We start from the raw sequence: 17,289 nt of genomic DNA, 5'->3' as shown, positions 1-17,289 counted from the left end.
TACTTAGCCACATCTACGCATAAATGACTAAATTAATCCAAAGTGGGTACATATATTACTGCTAAAGTGACCCTCAAAGTGGGTAAGTGTGCTCTGTGTAATTAATCCAAAGTGAGCGGAAAAGAAATGTTCTTGAGAAGTTCCTCTGGTTACAAAAAAATCTTTCTATTCACCAACTGGGACAGAGACCTCGGAATGATCATGTTTCGATGGCCTCAAATTAGCAAAACGGTCTGACAAGGCAATGCCTAGAGCCAGGGGGATGCTGAGGTATGATGGGAGAAATGTAACCAGCAGGAAAGAAAGAAATAAGGCCTAATCAGAGAAGGACTACCAAAAAAATGCACCAAAAGCCACAAGGGAATAGACTTAAAGACCTAAATATGTACAGCCAGGGCCGGCTTAACCTATGGACCAGGTGAGGCTCTGGCCCAGGGCACTCGAGATAAAAGGGCGTCAAATGCCTGAGCTGGCTCAGAGTTTACCTGGCAGCAACACCCTTTCTCCCTCTGTCTTAGGCCACCTTCCCAGTCTACCTTTAAAGACAGTTTTCCCCTCCCAAACAGAGACAGCATCTCACCTAACGCTACCCGCATCAGCCCCAGCGGCTTCTGCCACGCCCCGGCCCCTCCTTTGACATAACTTCCTGTTTCCACAGGGCACGGCAAAGGGAAGACATAGGGACCAATGTGGGTAGTGTTAGGTGAAACACTGTCAGTATTCAGGAGGGGAAAACTGCCTTTAAAGATAGACGACGGGGCGCACCATGGTTCCTTGACTTGAGCCAGCCCTGAGTACAGCCTAACCCTTCCCAGGAGGCACAGCTATCCAACTGGGTTTTCAGGATTGCCACAATAAATATACCCAACCTCTTTGACCCAGTAAAGGCAAATCTATCTGAAGCATATTCATTATGGAAATTCTAAAAACATTGACCTCAAAAAAGAGGATAGGCTCTTGAAATATTTGAATAGTACAAATCAGATAAACAAACCATTATCAGCAGAAAATGTGTTCTAGAACAAGATGTTACAATTTTACCTTATTTTGGGGGGGGGGGGGGGGGGGGTGCGACTCAGAAGTATCAGATGTTTCTTTATGGAAGAAAAAAAAAAAAAAAGAGGAGCTGCATGGAAATTCCCCATAAACGCTACAGAAATTGTGGCTAAAATTAAGTCACAGACGTTTACATCTGCTCACGTAAATCGTGATTCTACCCAAAACACTCTCCTAAACATCCTTACACCCGAGACGTGTAGTAGGCGCAATCTTGTCATTGTGCATATTTTCACATGCAGGTAAAAAAAAAAAACAACTTTCTGTCTTAACAAGCCCCCTTGAAATTTCTGCTTCCTCATACATCTACAAAGTGTAAATTGTGACATTCCCAAATCACCATTTATATGCAATCTATGCATGCAAATACCACTATTTATGCATACAGATACTTCTAAAATGACCACCTGTGTGGCATATCTTAAGAACTAGGGACCCTTTTATACTAAAGTGCAGCGAGCATTTGCACTTACCAAGTGTTAAAAGGAAAAATTAATGTGCAGTAAATAAAAGGGCATGCCCAGCATCTGCTCTGCATTTACTGCACAGAGAACAGCCATACTGCACGGCATCTTGGTGCATGCAGTGCCAGATAGTCTGTACAATGTGGCAATGTGGTGTAGCCCTTGCTTAAAATAATATTAAACTGAAGACATGCCAAAGCAGTGGCTCCCCACACACATTTCAACCCCACCCAATACCCCCATGCTGATCCTCTTGACATCCAAATCCCCCCTTTAATCCCCCAATCTAAGTCCCTGACCCCCTCCCAAACCCCCAGATCACATCTCTCAACACTCCTGATGGAATCGCCCTTCCAGCCCCCTTGAGCAGTAAAAGTCCATAAGCCCCTCCCCTACCCAAAGCCCCACCCACAATTGCCAGTCAGAACCCTCTCCCCTACTTGGTCCAGCCCCCATGACCCCTCCCTCACCCTGGGCATAACTGAAGGTGATCATTGGTGGTACAGTGGGACGGACCTGAGTTGTCCCGCTCTATCTCCTTTCTGACTCCAGTTCTCAAAATAGCCCACCATGACACCCAGTGTAGACAGTCTTCTATGTAAGCAGATTACCTCGCCCTCTGCTCAGTCCTTGTCACGCTCACTCTTCATGTTAAGCAGCTACTATGGATTTTTTAACCACTGGCTGTTTTAACATGCATTAGAGATTAGTGTGGATGCATGCTAACATCTGGTAAAGGGGGGGGGGGGGGGGGGGGTAAATTTTATAATGCTTTATCCATGTGGAAAACACATTTCATACACAAAGAAAATCTTATGAAAATGGCACACAGGCCTATGCACAATAAAAAGCAGGTGTTGTAAAAACCTGTGAATAGAAAAGGAGGGCAATTAAAGGGACAATGCTATCTATTGTCATAATACCCTCACACCTATGGGGTTAAATAACCGCATAGAATGGAAGGCGTTCCTGTAATTATGTCTCGGCCCCTTTAAAAATTCGGAACAGCATTGTCCCTTTAATTATCAGGTCTTCATTGATTGGTAGACAAAGTTGGCGTTCGTTTAAAACCGGGCTAAAATTCAGAAAAAATGCTATATGGCTGTTTCCATCCTGTATATTCTCTCTCAAAACAGCTAAATGTGCAACTTCTTCCCAGGGCATATCCAGCGATCGAGGGCATAGCTCCTGATGAAGCACTTGGGAAACAGAGGCTCTCTGTCGAGCACACCTTTTCGATGACGCTACAGCCCAGATAAGTGAAATTAAACTTTACAAGTTTGATAGAATAGAGAATTAAAAAGACACTATAGGAAAGAAGCACAACATTAATTAAAAGGAGGTTTTTTGACTAATGAGGAGCCTGTACCATAGTCTCTCATAATAAAAGTCTAGGTAATGAGATATGCGGCAGTCTGTCATTCATGATATTTAAGATAGTAAATACAGAGCTTCTGAAGTCTTTTCCTCCACTAATTCAATATTACAAGAGATGTTTATCTATGCAATTCATCTGTAGTGCGTCCAAATCACAAGGGGGCAGGATAATGGCATTCATAACATTTGGACGTTTTACAGCCATAATGGAACAAAACAAAAATGTCTAGGGCTACAACTTCAATGTTTTGGTCTAGACCTGTTTTACAATGAATAAGGCACAAAAAGGTGCCCTAAATGACAAGATGACCACTACAGGGATTAAGGAATGAACCCCCCTTAATCCCCAAGTGGTCACTGACTTCCTCCCACCCCCTAAAAATGAGAATAAAAACAGTATATACCAGCTTCTATGACAGCTTCAGATGTTACAGCCAGGTCTATTAGAAAAGCAAGCAGGTCCCTGGAGTAGTGTAGTGGTCAGTGCCGTGCACTGGAGAGAGGAGAACCCAGGCCCATATCTCATTAACTGTTACACTTGTGGTGGAAAGTGAGAGCCCTCCCACACTCACCAGAAACCTACTGTACCCATATATAGGTGACCCCTTCACCCATAAGGTCTATTGTAGTGGTGTACAGTTGAGTACAGTAGGTTTTGGGTGGGTTTTGCAGGGCTCACCTTACAGTACAACGGGGTAATGGTGAGATATATACCTGGGAGCTTTTATATGAGGTTCACTGCAGTGCATCCTAGATGCACCACTGCTCTCCTGGGATGTCTGTGGAGCACGTCTACTAAGAATGCTGGCTCCTCCTATATCCCAATGGCTTGATTTTGTGCGATTTTTTACTTGGACGGCTTGTTTTTTCGAAAATGGACCAAAAAGATAAAACACGCAGAGCACAAAAACATCTTGGATATGGACATTTTCAAAAAGAAAAAAGATAGACCTTATGCTGTTTTGAAAATGGCTATATTTCCTATTTGTATTTGGGAAGTTTAGTGCAAACCATCCAAAGCCCGACGTCATATTGAAAATGCCCCTCTTAGAGTTTGTTGTTATGAGGTGAAACATATATGTGAAAAAAATCATCATGATGTGGCATCCAGACATAACCCCTCGGATTCTATTTATGGTACCCAAATTTGGGGGGACTTCTGAGACTTGCAAGTTAATTAATCATATGTTAATTATCAATAATTGGATGTAACCACAAATTATTGATGTTAATGAGCACCAATTAGGATTTGTGTGTGCATCTGTCACTCTATACACTGGGCACCCAAATCTCATAGCATGCAACCCAAATGGGAGCGGGCTATGGGAGGGTCATGGACATTTCAAAAAGTTGCGCACAGTATTATAAAATAATGGATCTCTGTGCCCAATTGGGTGCCAGGATTTAGCCTGGCGCCCAGAGTTGGCAGCGGAAACCGGAACTAACCACAATTCTATAAAGGGAACACACACTTTATAGAACAATGCTTAACGCCAATCTTTTTCAGTGTTCATTCCAGAGCGTGGATTATTGAATCCCGCCCCCCCCCCCCCCCCCCCAATATGTTTAGTCTAACATCCTGAACATATTTCTGAAGGACCTCTTTATCTTCGCCATGAAGTTTTCCCAGGATAGCACAAAATATAGCTGCAAGGAAGGTGCAAAACATACTCTTTAGTGATGATTCCACGTGGCCCGGTCGGAATAATACCACTCGGGTCAAGTCCATGTGTGTCTAGAATATGCCGAGCAGCAGGGCTTAAGCGAATTCTAGAAAGAAAAAGACCAAAACGAAGAAACAGGATGAATTACCAGAGGTTTAAGACAATTCTGCTACAAAGCATTTACTTTGGTATTGTGGCAACACCTCAAATGTAGCGTGACACAAGTCACCTGAATTGTATTACAAGAGATCGGTAAGGAACTCTGTCACATCTTACTACTGTACCAGATCAGTGAATATACCAAATGATTACATGCTCAATTACAGTTCTGCTAATCACCTGTAAAATGCTTCCATTGGCGTTATAAATGAATAATGTAATGAAAGAGACCTCTTACTGAATAACAGCATTTTAAAGGATGGTAAAATAGCAGGTATCACCTATACAGACTAACTTGGCAGTACCTCCTGTTCCACCATCCTTTTCCTGAAACCTATGTGGCTCCAATTACACTGAAGAAGAAGAGATTATTGGATCACAAATATATAAATGTAGCAAAGAAGTTCCTGGGTATTTTTTTTTTTTTTTTTTGGGGGGGGGGGGGGGTCTTTTGATTTGTTTTATAAAGCAGTTGACAGTGCACAATAACTCTGCACAGGGAAACAAAATCATGAATATATTAGACAATCAGGCAATTTGACTCGTATCTATTGGAGGAATGTTTTAGCCATCTATTTCCCATTTCAGATGTAAAGGGAATGCCTACTTCTCTAGCTGCTCCAAAGCACTGTCTTTCTAGCACCCTTCTGGCTCCCTGTCCAAGGGACCAGCAGCTTTCTTTGAAGCAGATGGCAATGTGACGATCAATGCCTCCTGAGTTTTCTAGGCAACAGGGCCACACGTGCAAATCAGCACAGTACAAGCTCTATCACAAGAGCTGCCTCCTTGTGATATCTCTAGGCAGCAGGACCACAGTTTCCCCTACACACAATGCAACTGATGATTGCTACTCTGGATGAGATGACGGCCAAAAATGCTCTTTCCAGCAAATTTCCTTCACAAAAGAGGTGAACTACTAGCACTGCTTTTTTTGTGCCGGTACGGTACCGGCGCCTTTTTTTTCTGAGGGCCGGCAGCTCCCCTACATTCCGTTCTGCCCCCTAAAAAATATTCTATTTACCGAAGTCACAGCAGTGAACCGGCAGCAGTAAAGGCAGCAAGCAGGCAGGCTCGCCTCCGTCCTTTGCTTCCCTGCCCTCTCAACGTCCTGCCTTCCTCTGATGTCATTCCCTTTCCGCGAGGGCAGGACGCTGAGAGGGCAGGGAAGCAAAGGACGGAGGCGAGCCTGCCTGCTTGCTGCCTTTACTGCCACTGCCTGCCGGTTCGCCACTCCGACTTCGGTAAATGGAGAGAGGAGTGGAAGTGAGACTATCTAGTCCACTGTAAGTAAGGAAGACATTTGATTAATCTCTGTTTCCACTCCCCCGCGCAGCCGTCGCCGTTCACTCAAAACACAGCAAGCAAACCTGTGAGCTGCTGCATCCACGTTGTCGTTCTTTATTGTCAGTCCATCTGTAACAAGTCTAACATTGTTTTTGTTAGTTAGGCAGTGAGTGCCTTATAAGATGGAGGAGAAAAAAACATAATTGAACATCACTAAAACAACTTAAAAAATTATTGTAGCTACTAGAAACAGCAATTATAAATTCTGTAGTTTGTGCTCATTTTTCTTCACTGTGCTTCTATACAATTCAGATGGCCAGATGTCAGTGAGAATATTCTGTTTCCTGATGGGTTCATCTTAACTGGTTGTAATCTGCATTGGGAAGCATGGTGATTATAAAGACGATGGAATATATTAAAATTAAATGGAAGTAGAATTAAACACTCCTTTCATTGGGGCACATGGAATCACATCTTCATCTGTTTTGTAGAAATTTACTCTGGACATAGATGGGAGGGGAGGGCAGGGAAGAGAAGAGAGTTGCTGGACATGGATTGATGGAGAGGAGGGCAGGAGAAATGCTGGACATGGATGGAGGAGAGGGAAGACAGGAAGGAGATGCACATGGATGGAGGGGAGGGGAGCGAGGAGAAATGCTGGACATGAATGGAGTGGAGGGCAGGGAAGAGATGTGTTGGAGGGAAGGAAAGACAGAGGAAGGAGATACACACGGATGGAGGGGAAGGGAGAGAGGAGAAATGCTGGACTTGGATGGAGGAGAGGGAAGACAGAGGAAGGAGATGCACATGGATGGTGGGGAGGGGAGAGAGTTGAAATGCTGGACATGGATGGAGAGGAGGAAAGAGAGAGGAAGTGACATGAACATGGATGGAGGGGAGGGGGAGAGGAGAAATGCTGTACATGGATGGAGGGGAGGGAAGAATAAGAAGGAGATGAATACTGACGGAGATGAGGGAAAGGGAAAAGAGGAGAAAAACTGCACATTCTAAAAATACAAACTAAACAGGGAAATGAATCCCAAAAGACAACTATTTACAGGGTCTCAAGAATCACAAAGAAAAACTAAAAAAGGAAAAACAAACTAGGTAAATAGACACAATCAAACGTATACTTCTAGATGCAGGGTACAATATATTAGAGAGAAATTTATTTGGTGATAATTTCAAGAAGTGCCTCAAACCAAGAGATATATAAACTATTAGCAGCTAAAAAAAAAAAATCAGATAATTGAGATGGTACATAAAAGGCATATTTCTGAGTTTAATATTTCCCTAAACATTTAGATGGGAACTGAAGACAAAGCCCCCAGCTGTTACACACTAGGGAACACCTGACCTTTTTCACATATACACACAGCCAAATGCACAGAAGGGTTTTTCCCATTTTTGTCTCCAGAGGGCAAACGTTGCTTACGACATCAGCTCCATAGTTACAGTGGGGGAAATAAGTATTTGATCCCTTGCTGATTTTGTAAGTTTGCCCACTGACAAAGACATGAGCAGCCCATAATTGAAGGGTAGGTTATTGGTAACAGTGAGAGATAGCACATCACAAATTAAATCCGGAAAATCACATTGTGGAAAGTATATGAATTTATTTGCATTCTGCAGAGGGAAATAAGTATTTAATCCCTCTGGCAAACAAGACCTAATACTTGGTGGCAAAACCCTTGTTGGCAAGCACAGCGGTCAGACGTCTTCTGTAGTTGATGATGAGGTTTGCACACATGTCAGGAGGAATTTTGGTCCACTCCTCTTTGCAGATCATCTCTAAATCATTAAGAGTTCTGGGCTGTCGCTTGGCAACTCGCAGCTTCAGCTCCCTCCATAAGTTTTCAATGGGATTAAGGTCTGGTGACTGGCTAGGCCACTCCATGACCCTAATGTGCTTCTTCCTGAGCCACTCCTTTGTTGCCTTGGCTGTATGTTTTGGGTCATTGTCGTGCTGGAAGACCCAGCCACGACCCATTTTTAAGGCCCTGGCGGAGGGAAGGAGGTTGTCACTCAGAATTGTACGGTACATGGCCCCATCCATTCTCCCATTGATGCGGTGAAGTAGTCCTGTGCCCTTAGCAGAGAAACACCCCCAAAACATAACATTTTCACCTCCATGCTTGACAGTGGGGACGGTGTTCTTTGGGTCATAGGCAGCATTTCTCTTCCTCCAAACACGGCGAGTTGAGTTCATGCCAAAGAGCTCAATTTTTGTCTCATCTGACCACAGCACCTTCTCCCAATCACTCTCGGCATCATCCAGGTGTTCACTGGCAAACTTCAGACGGGCCGTCACATGTGCCTTCCGGAGCAGGGGGACCTTGCGGGCACTGCAGGATTGCAATCCGTTATGTCGTAATGTGTTACCAATGGTTTTCGTGGTGACAGTGGTCCCAGCTGCCTTGAGATCATTGACAAGTTCCCCCCTTGTAGTTGTAGGCTGATTTCTAACCTTCCTCATGATCAAGGATACCCCACGAGGTGAGATTTTGCGTGGAGCCCCAGATCTTTGTCTATTGACAGTCATTTTGTACTTCTTCCATTTTCTTACTATGGCACCAACAGTTGTCTCCTTCTCGCCCAGCGTCTTACTGATGGTTTTGTAGCCCATTCCAGCCTTGTGCAGGTGTATGATCTTGTCCCTGACATCCTTAGACAGCTCCTTGCTCTTGGCCATTTTGTAGAGGTTAGAGTCTGACTGATTCACTGAGTCTGTGGACAGGTGTCTTTCATACAGGTGACCATTGCCGACAGCTGTCTGTCATGCAGGTAACGAGTTGATTTGGAGCATCTACCTGGTCTGTAGGGGCCAGATCTCTTACTGGTTGGTGGGGGATCAAATACTTATTTCCCTCTGCAGAATGCAAATAAATTCATATACTTTCCACAATGTGATTTTCCGGATTTAATTTGTGATGTGCTATCTCTCACTGTTACCAATAACCTACCCTTCAATTATGGGCTGCTCATGTCTTTGTCAGTGGGCAAACTTACAAAATCAGCAAGGGATCAAATACTTATTTCCCCCACTGTAGATGTTATGTTAGGCAAAACACACTTGTATACTCTGCTAAATGCCAACTCCTGGCCTTCATTATTTTCACAGTACTATTTGAATCGTAAACTTACCTCAGTTTACCGGGATGACTTTCTGTTTTCCTGGGGGCTGGAACTGAAGGTGCTGGAGATGGTGCAGGTGGTGAAGCAGTGGTGTCGCTAGGGATCTCTACCTGCTTCCAGTCCTGGCCTTCTTCCACCAAGAGAGCAATCAGTGTGCCCAGGCGCACATTTCTACTCCCCTCTTCCATCTGCATCGGAGAGAGGAAGGAATCAAATTGAAATCAGGTCAACTTCACATCCCAAGTCTATTCTAGAATGGTGAATGGAATAGTTTCACCTGCATGGACTACGGGTTTTGGATACAGAAGTTCTACAAAAGAAATTTGTTGAATGAAGGCCTGAAGTTATAGCCTTCTGTTTCTCTACCAATAACCATCCCCATACTCTCTTAATGAGAAGCAATCTGTTTTAAATGTAGTTGTTGATATAATGGACTAAAGACCAGCATGATGAAAACAAGAGGTTGTGACAGCTTCAATGATGCACACTTTTACTCAGTTCTGGCTCTCATGGGCCGATGCTCAGAACTCCTGCAGTAAAGACAACAGCGCAGAACCCATACCATCGTAATAGCTTGCCAATGCTCAAAGGAAATGGTATTCAAATTATATGCACACTATAAAAGCAAAAGCAAGGGGGGGGGTGATTGGTGAATGAGCAGAAAGAGTTTCGTGGTAAGCTCAGATTGTGTGTGCATGCGGCAGGCAAACCCAAAAATGAAGGATACACAAGCACATATTTTCTGTGTCTTTCAATAGAAGCATTTCAATTATTTTTCTTGGAAGGCTTATATTTAAGCAGAGAAACCAGGCACCAATGTGTGCTTGCACTTTCAGGTTTGCTCTGCCTTGCGCGCATTCATCTCTCACTACCAGCTCTTAGAGGCTTGCACAGGCGTCCTTATGCTTCCAAATTAAATACAAACTGACAGATTTTAAAGAAAGAATCATGAGAAATCCTCTCTTCAAATACCCTAATGTCTTTTCCAAGCTGGCGTTAGGTTTTCAGTGGTAAGGGCAGTTTTGTTTTGTGCGCTGTTCTTGGAGCATTGGAAGGGAATAGGAAATGACCTCATTAACATCCATTTGACTACATTTGCATGAACTTTAAGCTAGTCTTTGGTACGCACATTGTCTCCCACACTAGAGCCCTCTGAGCATTTTGCGTTCACTAATACCGGCGCTAATCGCCTCTAGCACCGGTGTTACGATTTGAGCATCAGCCCATCAGTGTTTCACAGAGATCTTCACACATTTAATGAGGGGAACTCTGAAGCATCAAGAGGAGTAAAGACAAGCTGTTATCTCCTGGAACTGCATATAACTAACTAAAACTGTAACTATAGATAAATATATAACAAGCTCCCAAACCTCAATTGAACACTTATCTCCATTAAACTGAGCTCCGTACGCCCACTTGCGCTACAAAAAAATGCTAAGTATTGCTATCATCATAGTGATCTAGTGGTTAGAGCAGCGGGCTGAGAACCAGGGAGGTCAAGGTTCAACTGTCACTGATGATCCTCGTGACCTTGGATAAGTCACTCTCTCAGGTACAAGAAGGTGGCAATTCTATCAACTGGTGCCAAGAGTTAGGCTCACCAATGCAATGCGCTTAACGCCAATTTTGTAACAGCTTCCTGGTGCTAAAATAGCATCAAAGAATACTAGCGTATGCTGCTGCTGGCATTTTTAAAGTTAAGCATCAAAACTTATGCAAAGTCAATGGCAGTAGCAAGTGTTTGTGCCTAATTGTGCCATGAAGTTGCGAAACATAGCACTCTATAAGTTAGTGTATTCCAGAGACACGCCCATGCCCCACTCCATATTCTACCCATGTTTACACCCCCTCACACATAAGCGCTAAGTGGTGCTGGTGTGTACATTACAGAATAGCGCCTAGCACTTATGTACAAAATTGCCAATTAGTGGCAGCAATCATGCGCATAGGTGGTATTATTCTACAGTTTTTATGCAAAATTGGCGCCTATCTTTAGGCACATTTTAGGATTATAAACCTTCAAGGGCAGGGGTCCACCTATTGCACCTACATTTTAACTCTCCCTGATCTTGTATTTGGAAAGGTCAGCAATAAGATCTAAAATTCAATTAGCTTATGTACATCAATGCATGCAAATATTTTATTGCTCAAAACAAAGGATAATAAAACATCCAAACTATACTTCCAGCTCATTCAGAATCAAGAATGTGATTTCTTGCCATGAACGTTCATATTTTTGGCCTCAATTTACTTTAATCTGAACATTGAAGCTATGGTCCTCAGTCAGGGCCATGCACCAACAGGGCTTCTGTCGGACCCTTGCAACTGTGGGCCTCCAGTCTGGTCACTAGATGCTCCCTTTGTGTGAGGATCAAGGCTCCCTGCCTCTCAGGGGCTGTGAATGCTGACACAGGCATTGAGTCCAGATACCTCTGCACAGCAGTGCACAGCAGCAACCCCAAGCCATCAGTTGGTCCCGAATTCCTCCTTTATAGAGACTCCAAGTCTGTGGCTTTCCCCTATACTAATCACTTATTTGATAAGAATATTAAATAAGTGATCAGTGCAGGGGGAAGCCACAGACTCGGAGTCTCTAAAAAAAAAAAAAAAAAAGAGGAATCCGGGACCAGCAACTGCAGTGCACACACCAAGCAAATGATTTTTCCTAGGTTTGTTTAGAAGGGCTCCTCATTAGCTTGTTTATACTGCCCCACAGAGACAGTTCACATACATCACTGAAGTTTTATGTTAGCAAATTAACTTTATTTTAATTAAACATGATAAAAACAAAAATATAAAAATATTGTCAAGACATTAGAAAAAAAAAAAAAGTGCATTTAAGAAGCCTGTGAACATGAGAAAGATCTCAAAGATTTACTGCATATTTCAATCCCAAGAAAGTGTGGATAAGCCAAAGTTTATTAACACAAAACAGTTACCAAGGCAAACTCACTCACAAGCCCTGTCCCTCAAGGAATTTTAAATGCAAGCGGTGTTCATCCAATCAGATCACCATCCTGACCGACACACCTCTTACTCTGTGTACAAACTCAACTCTTCTGAAGACACCAAACACCACACCACCTCCTTGTACCATTTTTAAACACCAAGGATGGAAAAAGTCCAATCGCTGTGCGATTCTAGACAGCTGGAGTGAAAAGATGTCTTTCAGCATGTCTCTTCATAGCTCAACTGTAAGGTTTTTTTATTTAAAAAAATGAAAACAAAATACTAATGCACTACCTCAGGAATTCAGTTGTTAGAACATAGGAATAAAAATCAGGCAACGAGTTAAATCTGAACAGAGTTTCTGTTGTTTGATGATTAAGGAAATACAAGACATAGCAATACACTCAGAGAAACTCTGTGATCTACGAGCAAAAACATGCTGAACAGGTTTTCCATGAGAAGAAGTGAATCTAATTAGTGTTCAGCAGAGTCTTTTGTAAAATACTTGGAGAAATGTGAATGTCCAGACCTTTGCCATTTGCCCCCGAATTCTATATAGGGTACCTAATTACCTGTGCCCAAAGCTGGGTGTGATCCCGATATACACAGGCAGTCTAACTGATTGAGCCAAATAACATCAACAATTGGACCCTAATATTCAATTATTGACCTAAATTGGCACCAATTGATACAGCATATCTGGGTTTAAAAAAAAGTATGGACATGGGTGTAGTTTGGGGGGCATTGCCCTCCCTAAACAAAGGGCCGGCGCAACGCTGCAGGCCGCTCTCGGACGGTCCCTCCTTCCCGCCCTCAGCTCCCCGACCGACAGACCTTCTCTCCGTTCCTTCCCCCCCCCCCCCCGCCACATTTATCCCTTTTATTTTCAATCGCAGCGACGGCAGTGAAGAAGACAACATAGCGGGCTCGCCTCCAGCTTCTCCCTTCCCTCACACAATGTCCCGCCCTGGAGAAACAGGAAATACATCATCACAGAAGGCAGGACACTGAGTGAAGGAAGGGAGAAGCTGAACAAGCCCACTATGCTGCCTTCTTCAATGAAGTCACTGCGACTGAAAATAAAAGGGTTAAAAGCGTGGGGGGGGGGCAGGAAAGAACAGAGAGGAGGGCAGTTGGGGAGCTGAGGAAGGGCAGGGAGAATCGCTGAACATGGATGGGAGGGAAGGGGGAGAGATCGCTGGACATGGATGGATGGAGGGGAGGGCAGGGGAGAGAGGAGAATTGCTGGACATGGATGCATGGAGGGGGCAGGAGAGAGAGCAAATTTGCTGGATATGGATGGATGTAGGAGAGGGCAGGGGAGAGAGAATTGCTGGACACGGATGGATGAATGGAGGGGTAGGGGAGAGAGGAAATTTGCTGGATATGGGTGGATGGAGGAGAGGTCAGGGGAGAATGGAGAGTTGCTGGATATGGTGGATGGGGGGGAGGAAAGTCAGGAAGGAGATGCACAAGGATGTAGGGGAGGGGAGCGAGGAGAAATGCTGGACATGGATGCCGGGAAGAAAGGAGAAATGTTGGACAAGTATGGAGGGAAGGAAAGACAAAGGAAGGAGATGCACACAGATGGAGGGGAAGGGAGAGAGGAGAAATGCTGGACATGGATGGAGGGACAGGAAGACAGAGGAAGTAGATGCACATGGATGGAGGGGAGGGGAGTGAGGAGAAATGTTGGATATGGATGAAGGGGAAACTGCTGAATTTAAGGGCTGGAACACTGAGGGCAGATGCTGAAACTGGAGGAAGGATAGGGACAGGGCTACAGATGGTAGACAGGATGCATAAGGACAAAGGAAGGATGGTGGACATGGTGAGAGAAAAAATATCAAATGGAAAGAAGACACTGCATAAAACAGAAGACACTGGGACCAAAGCGAAAAGAAAAACTAAATGATGAGACAACAAAGGTAGAAAAAAGTATTTTATTCAGAATTTATTAATTGGAATATATCAGTTTTTGGAAATGTGCATATGTGATGTGATATTTTGCATGTAAGTTCCAATTTTTCTAGTATTGCTGCATGCTGAGTCTGACTTTTTGAGGTAACTTTCCAGTTCAGTATTTTGCCTTCATATTTTTTTTATTTCTAGTTTCTTGTGTCATATCTGTTGTGTGTTGTGTCATGTGTTTTTCATGTGTGATCAAGGTGCAGTATTCTGCTAGCGTGTAGTATTTGCAGCCCTTTTTGTTTTGTTTTTTCACTAGGTTGTGTACTGGTGTTTTAGAGCCCGGTGTAATTACAGTGCTGCCTTTCCACGCATAAGGTTGTAGCTCGTCCTGTCATGGTTTGGTAAGGTTATGAGTGTGTTTTTGCACAAGTTTGTATATAGTGTTTTGCAGTGGAGAGATTGTGTGTTGGCCGTACTGAGGTGGCACCAAAACATCAGAAATGGTGTAGAGCCTAAATCATGACACACTACCTCTTGAAGAATCTACATATAGAGCTTATGCATTTCTACTACTACTACTACTATTTAGCATTTCTATAGCGCTACAAAGCGTACGCAGCGCTGCACAAACATAGAAGAAAGACAGTCCCTGCTTTTACAATCTAGTAGACAAAAAATAAAGCAAACAAATCAATTAATGTGTAGAGGAAAGAGGAGAGGAGGGTAGGTGGAGGCGAGTGGATACAAGTGGTTACGAGTCAAAAGCAATGTTAAAGAGGTGGGCTTTCAATCTAGATTTAAAGATGGTCAAGGATGGGGCAAGACGTAGGGGCTCAGGAAGTCTATTCCAGGCATAGGGCGCAGCAAGACAGAAGGAGCGAAGTCTGGAGTTGGCAGTAGCGGAGAAGGGAACAGATAAGAAGGATTTATCCAGGGAACGGAGTGCACGGGAAGGGGTGTAGGGAAGGACGAGTGTGGAGAGATACTGGGGAGCAGCAGAGTGAGTACATTTATAGGTTAGTAGAAGAAGTTTGAACAGGATGCGAAAACGGATAGGGAGCCAGTGAAGCGACTTGAGGAGAGGGGTAGTATGAGTAAAGCGACCCTGGCGGAAGACGAGACAGGCAGCAGAGTTTTGAACCGACTGGAGAGGGGAGAGGTGACTAAGTGGGAGGCCAGCAAGAAGCAGATTGCAGTAGTCCAAACGAGAGGTGACAAGGGTGTGGATGAGGGTTTTGGTAGATTGCTCAGAAAGAAAGGGGCGGATTTTACGGATGTTGTAAAGAAAGAAACGATAGGTCTTGGCGATCTGCTGGATATGAGCAGAGAAGGAGAGAGAAGAGTCAAAGATAACCCCAATGTTTCGAGCTGAGGAGACAGGGCGAATGAGAGAGCCATCAACAGAAATAGAAAACTGGGGGAGCGGGGAGGTGGGTTTGGGAGGGAAAATGAGAAGCTTGGTTTTGGTCATATTTAATTTCAGGTGGCGTTGAGACATCCAGACAGCAATGTCAGACAAGCACGCTGAAACTTTGGTTTGGATGCAAGGTGAGATATCAGGGGTAGAAAGGTAGATTTGGGAGTCATCAGCATAGAGATGGTAGGAAAAGCCATGGGATGAGATTAATGAACCAAGGGAAGAAGTGTAGATAGAAAAGAGGAGGGGACCAAGAACAGAACCCTGAGGTACGCCGACAGGCAGAGGGATAGAAGTAGAAGAGGCTCCACCAGAGTGAACACTAAAGGTGTGAAGGGAGAGGTAGGAAGAGAACCAGGAAAGGACAGAGCCCTGGAATCCAAGTGAGGACAGGATATCGAGAAGTATGCTGTGATCGACAGTGTCAAAAGCAGCGGAAAGATCAAGAATGAGGATGGAATATTGACCTCTGGATTTAGCCAGTAATAGGTCATTGGAGACTTTAGTAAGCGCAGTTTCGGTTGAGTGGAGAGGGCGAAAACCAGATTGTAGTGGGTCAAGAATAGCATGTGAGGAGAGAAAATCAAGGCAGCGGTGGTGAACAGCACGCTCAAGTAATTTGGAGAGAAAGGGAAGGATGGAGATGGGTCGGTAATTAGAGGGACAAGTAGGGTCGAGTGAAGGCTTCTTAAGGAGAGGTGTGACCACAGCATGTTTAAAGGCAGCAGGGGACAGTCACAGTGGAAAGTGAGAGGTTGAGAATGTGACAGATAAAAGGAATAAGAGTAGGAGAGATGGCATTAAGAAGGTGGGTGGGAATGGGATCAGAGGAACAGGTGGTACATTTTGAGGAAGAAAGGAGAAGTGTAGTTTCCTCAATAGTAACTTCAGGAAAGGAGGAAAGGGAATGAGGGGAAGGAGAGAGAGGGGAACGGACTAGTGGAGGGAGAGCTGGTGAGGTAGAGAAAGCAAGGTTTATCTTTTGAACCTTGTCGTGAAAGAATTCAGCAAGGGTCTGAGGAGATAATGAAGGGGGAGTTGGGGGAGGGGGTACCTTGAGGAGAGAGTTCAATGTGGTGAACAGAAGTCGAGGGTTAGAGCCAAGAGAGTTAGTCAGTTGGATATAATAATCATGTTTGGCGCGTAAAAGAGCAGATTGGAAGGAGGTCAGCATGAACTTAAAGTGTAAGAAATCAGCAAGGGCCCGAGATTTCTGCCAGAGGCGTTCGGCGGCGCGGGTACAGGAACATAGGTCTACACTGGCATGGTATGGGAAAGGGGGTGGGGAAACACTACTGGAGAGGAAGAGGGAGTTCTGGATAAGAAGGAAAGAAGGAAGGAAGGGAGAAAGAGCTGGCTTTTTTGGGAATAACCATAATGAATATGTATGAGATATCTCATACATATTCATTATGGTTATTCCCAAAAAAAGCCAGCTCTTTCCCCCTTCCTTCCTATTAGCATATTCATTTGTGTGTGTGTGTATATATATATATATATATGCAAATGAATATACTAATATGTCCCACCCCATCTTTTGCCCCCCCTCCCCGAATAAAACAGTCAAACTACGCCCATGGGTCTGGATAAGTTCTTGGACGAGATGGACATGGGGGAAGCCACTGCTTGCCCTGGGACTGAAAGAATGAAATGGTGTTACTAATTGGGTTTCTGAGAGATACTTGTGACCTGGATTGGCCACTGTTGGAAGCAGGATAGTGGGCTAGATTGATCCAGTATGGCTATTCTTATATTCTAACTGAAGGTTACTGTTACTGTGTTAATTAGGGGTTGTGTGCGCATCTGATTTCATGCAATTCTATAAGCCTGGGTGCCCAAATCCCATAGCATGCAACCTAAAAGGGGGGGGGGG

At 44.2% G+C, this 17,289-nt stretch overlaps 1 protein-coding gene across 1 annotated transcript in view; it reads right to left on the bottom strand.

Annotated features, from left to right (window-relative positions):
- Nucleotides 1–17,289, bottom strand: part of PDHX (pyruvate dehydrogenase complex component X) — a 142,216-nt gene that overhangs the window by 64,783 nt on the left and 60,144 nt on the right. Inside the window, exons 5-6 of the mRNA XM_030200791.1 lie at nucleotides 9,149–9,327; nucleotides 4,569–4,667 (exon numbers count right to left, since the gene is read on the bottom strand). Of these exons, the coding sequence (XP_030056651.1) occupies nucleotides 4,569–4,667; nucleotides 9,149–9,327 (278 nt within the window). The remainder of the gene's footprint in view (nucleotides 1–4,568; nucleotides 4,668–9,148; nucleotides 9,328–17,289) is intronic.

The sequence above is a fragment of the Microcaecilia unicolor genome, chromosome 4 (assembly GCF_901765095.1).
Source record: "Microcaecilia unicolor chromosome 4, aMicUni1.1, whole genome shotgun sequence".
Classification (NCBI taxonomy): domain Eukaryota; kingdom Metazoa; phylum Chordata; class Amphibia; order Gymnophiona; family Siphonopidae; genus Microcaecilia; species Microcaecilia unicolor.
This window is presented reverse-complemented; position numbering and strand designations above follow the sequence as displayed.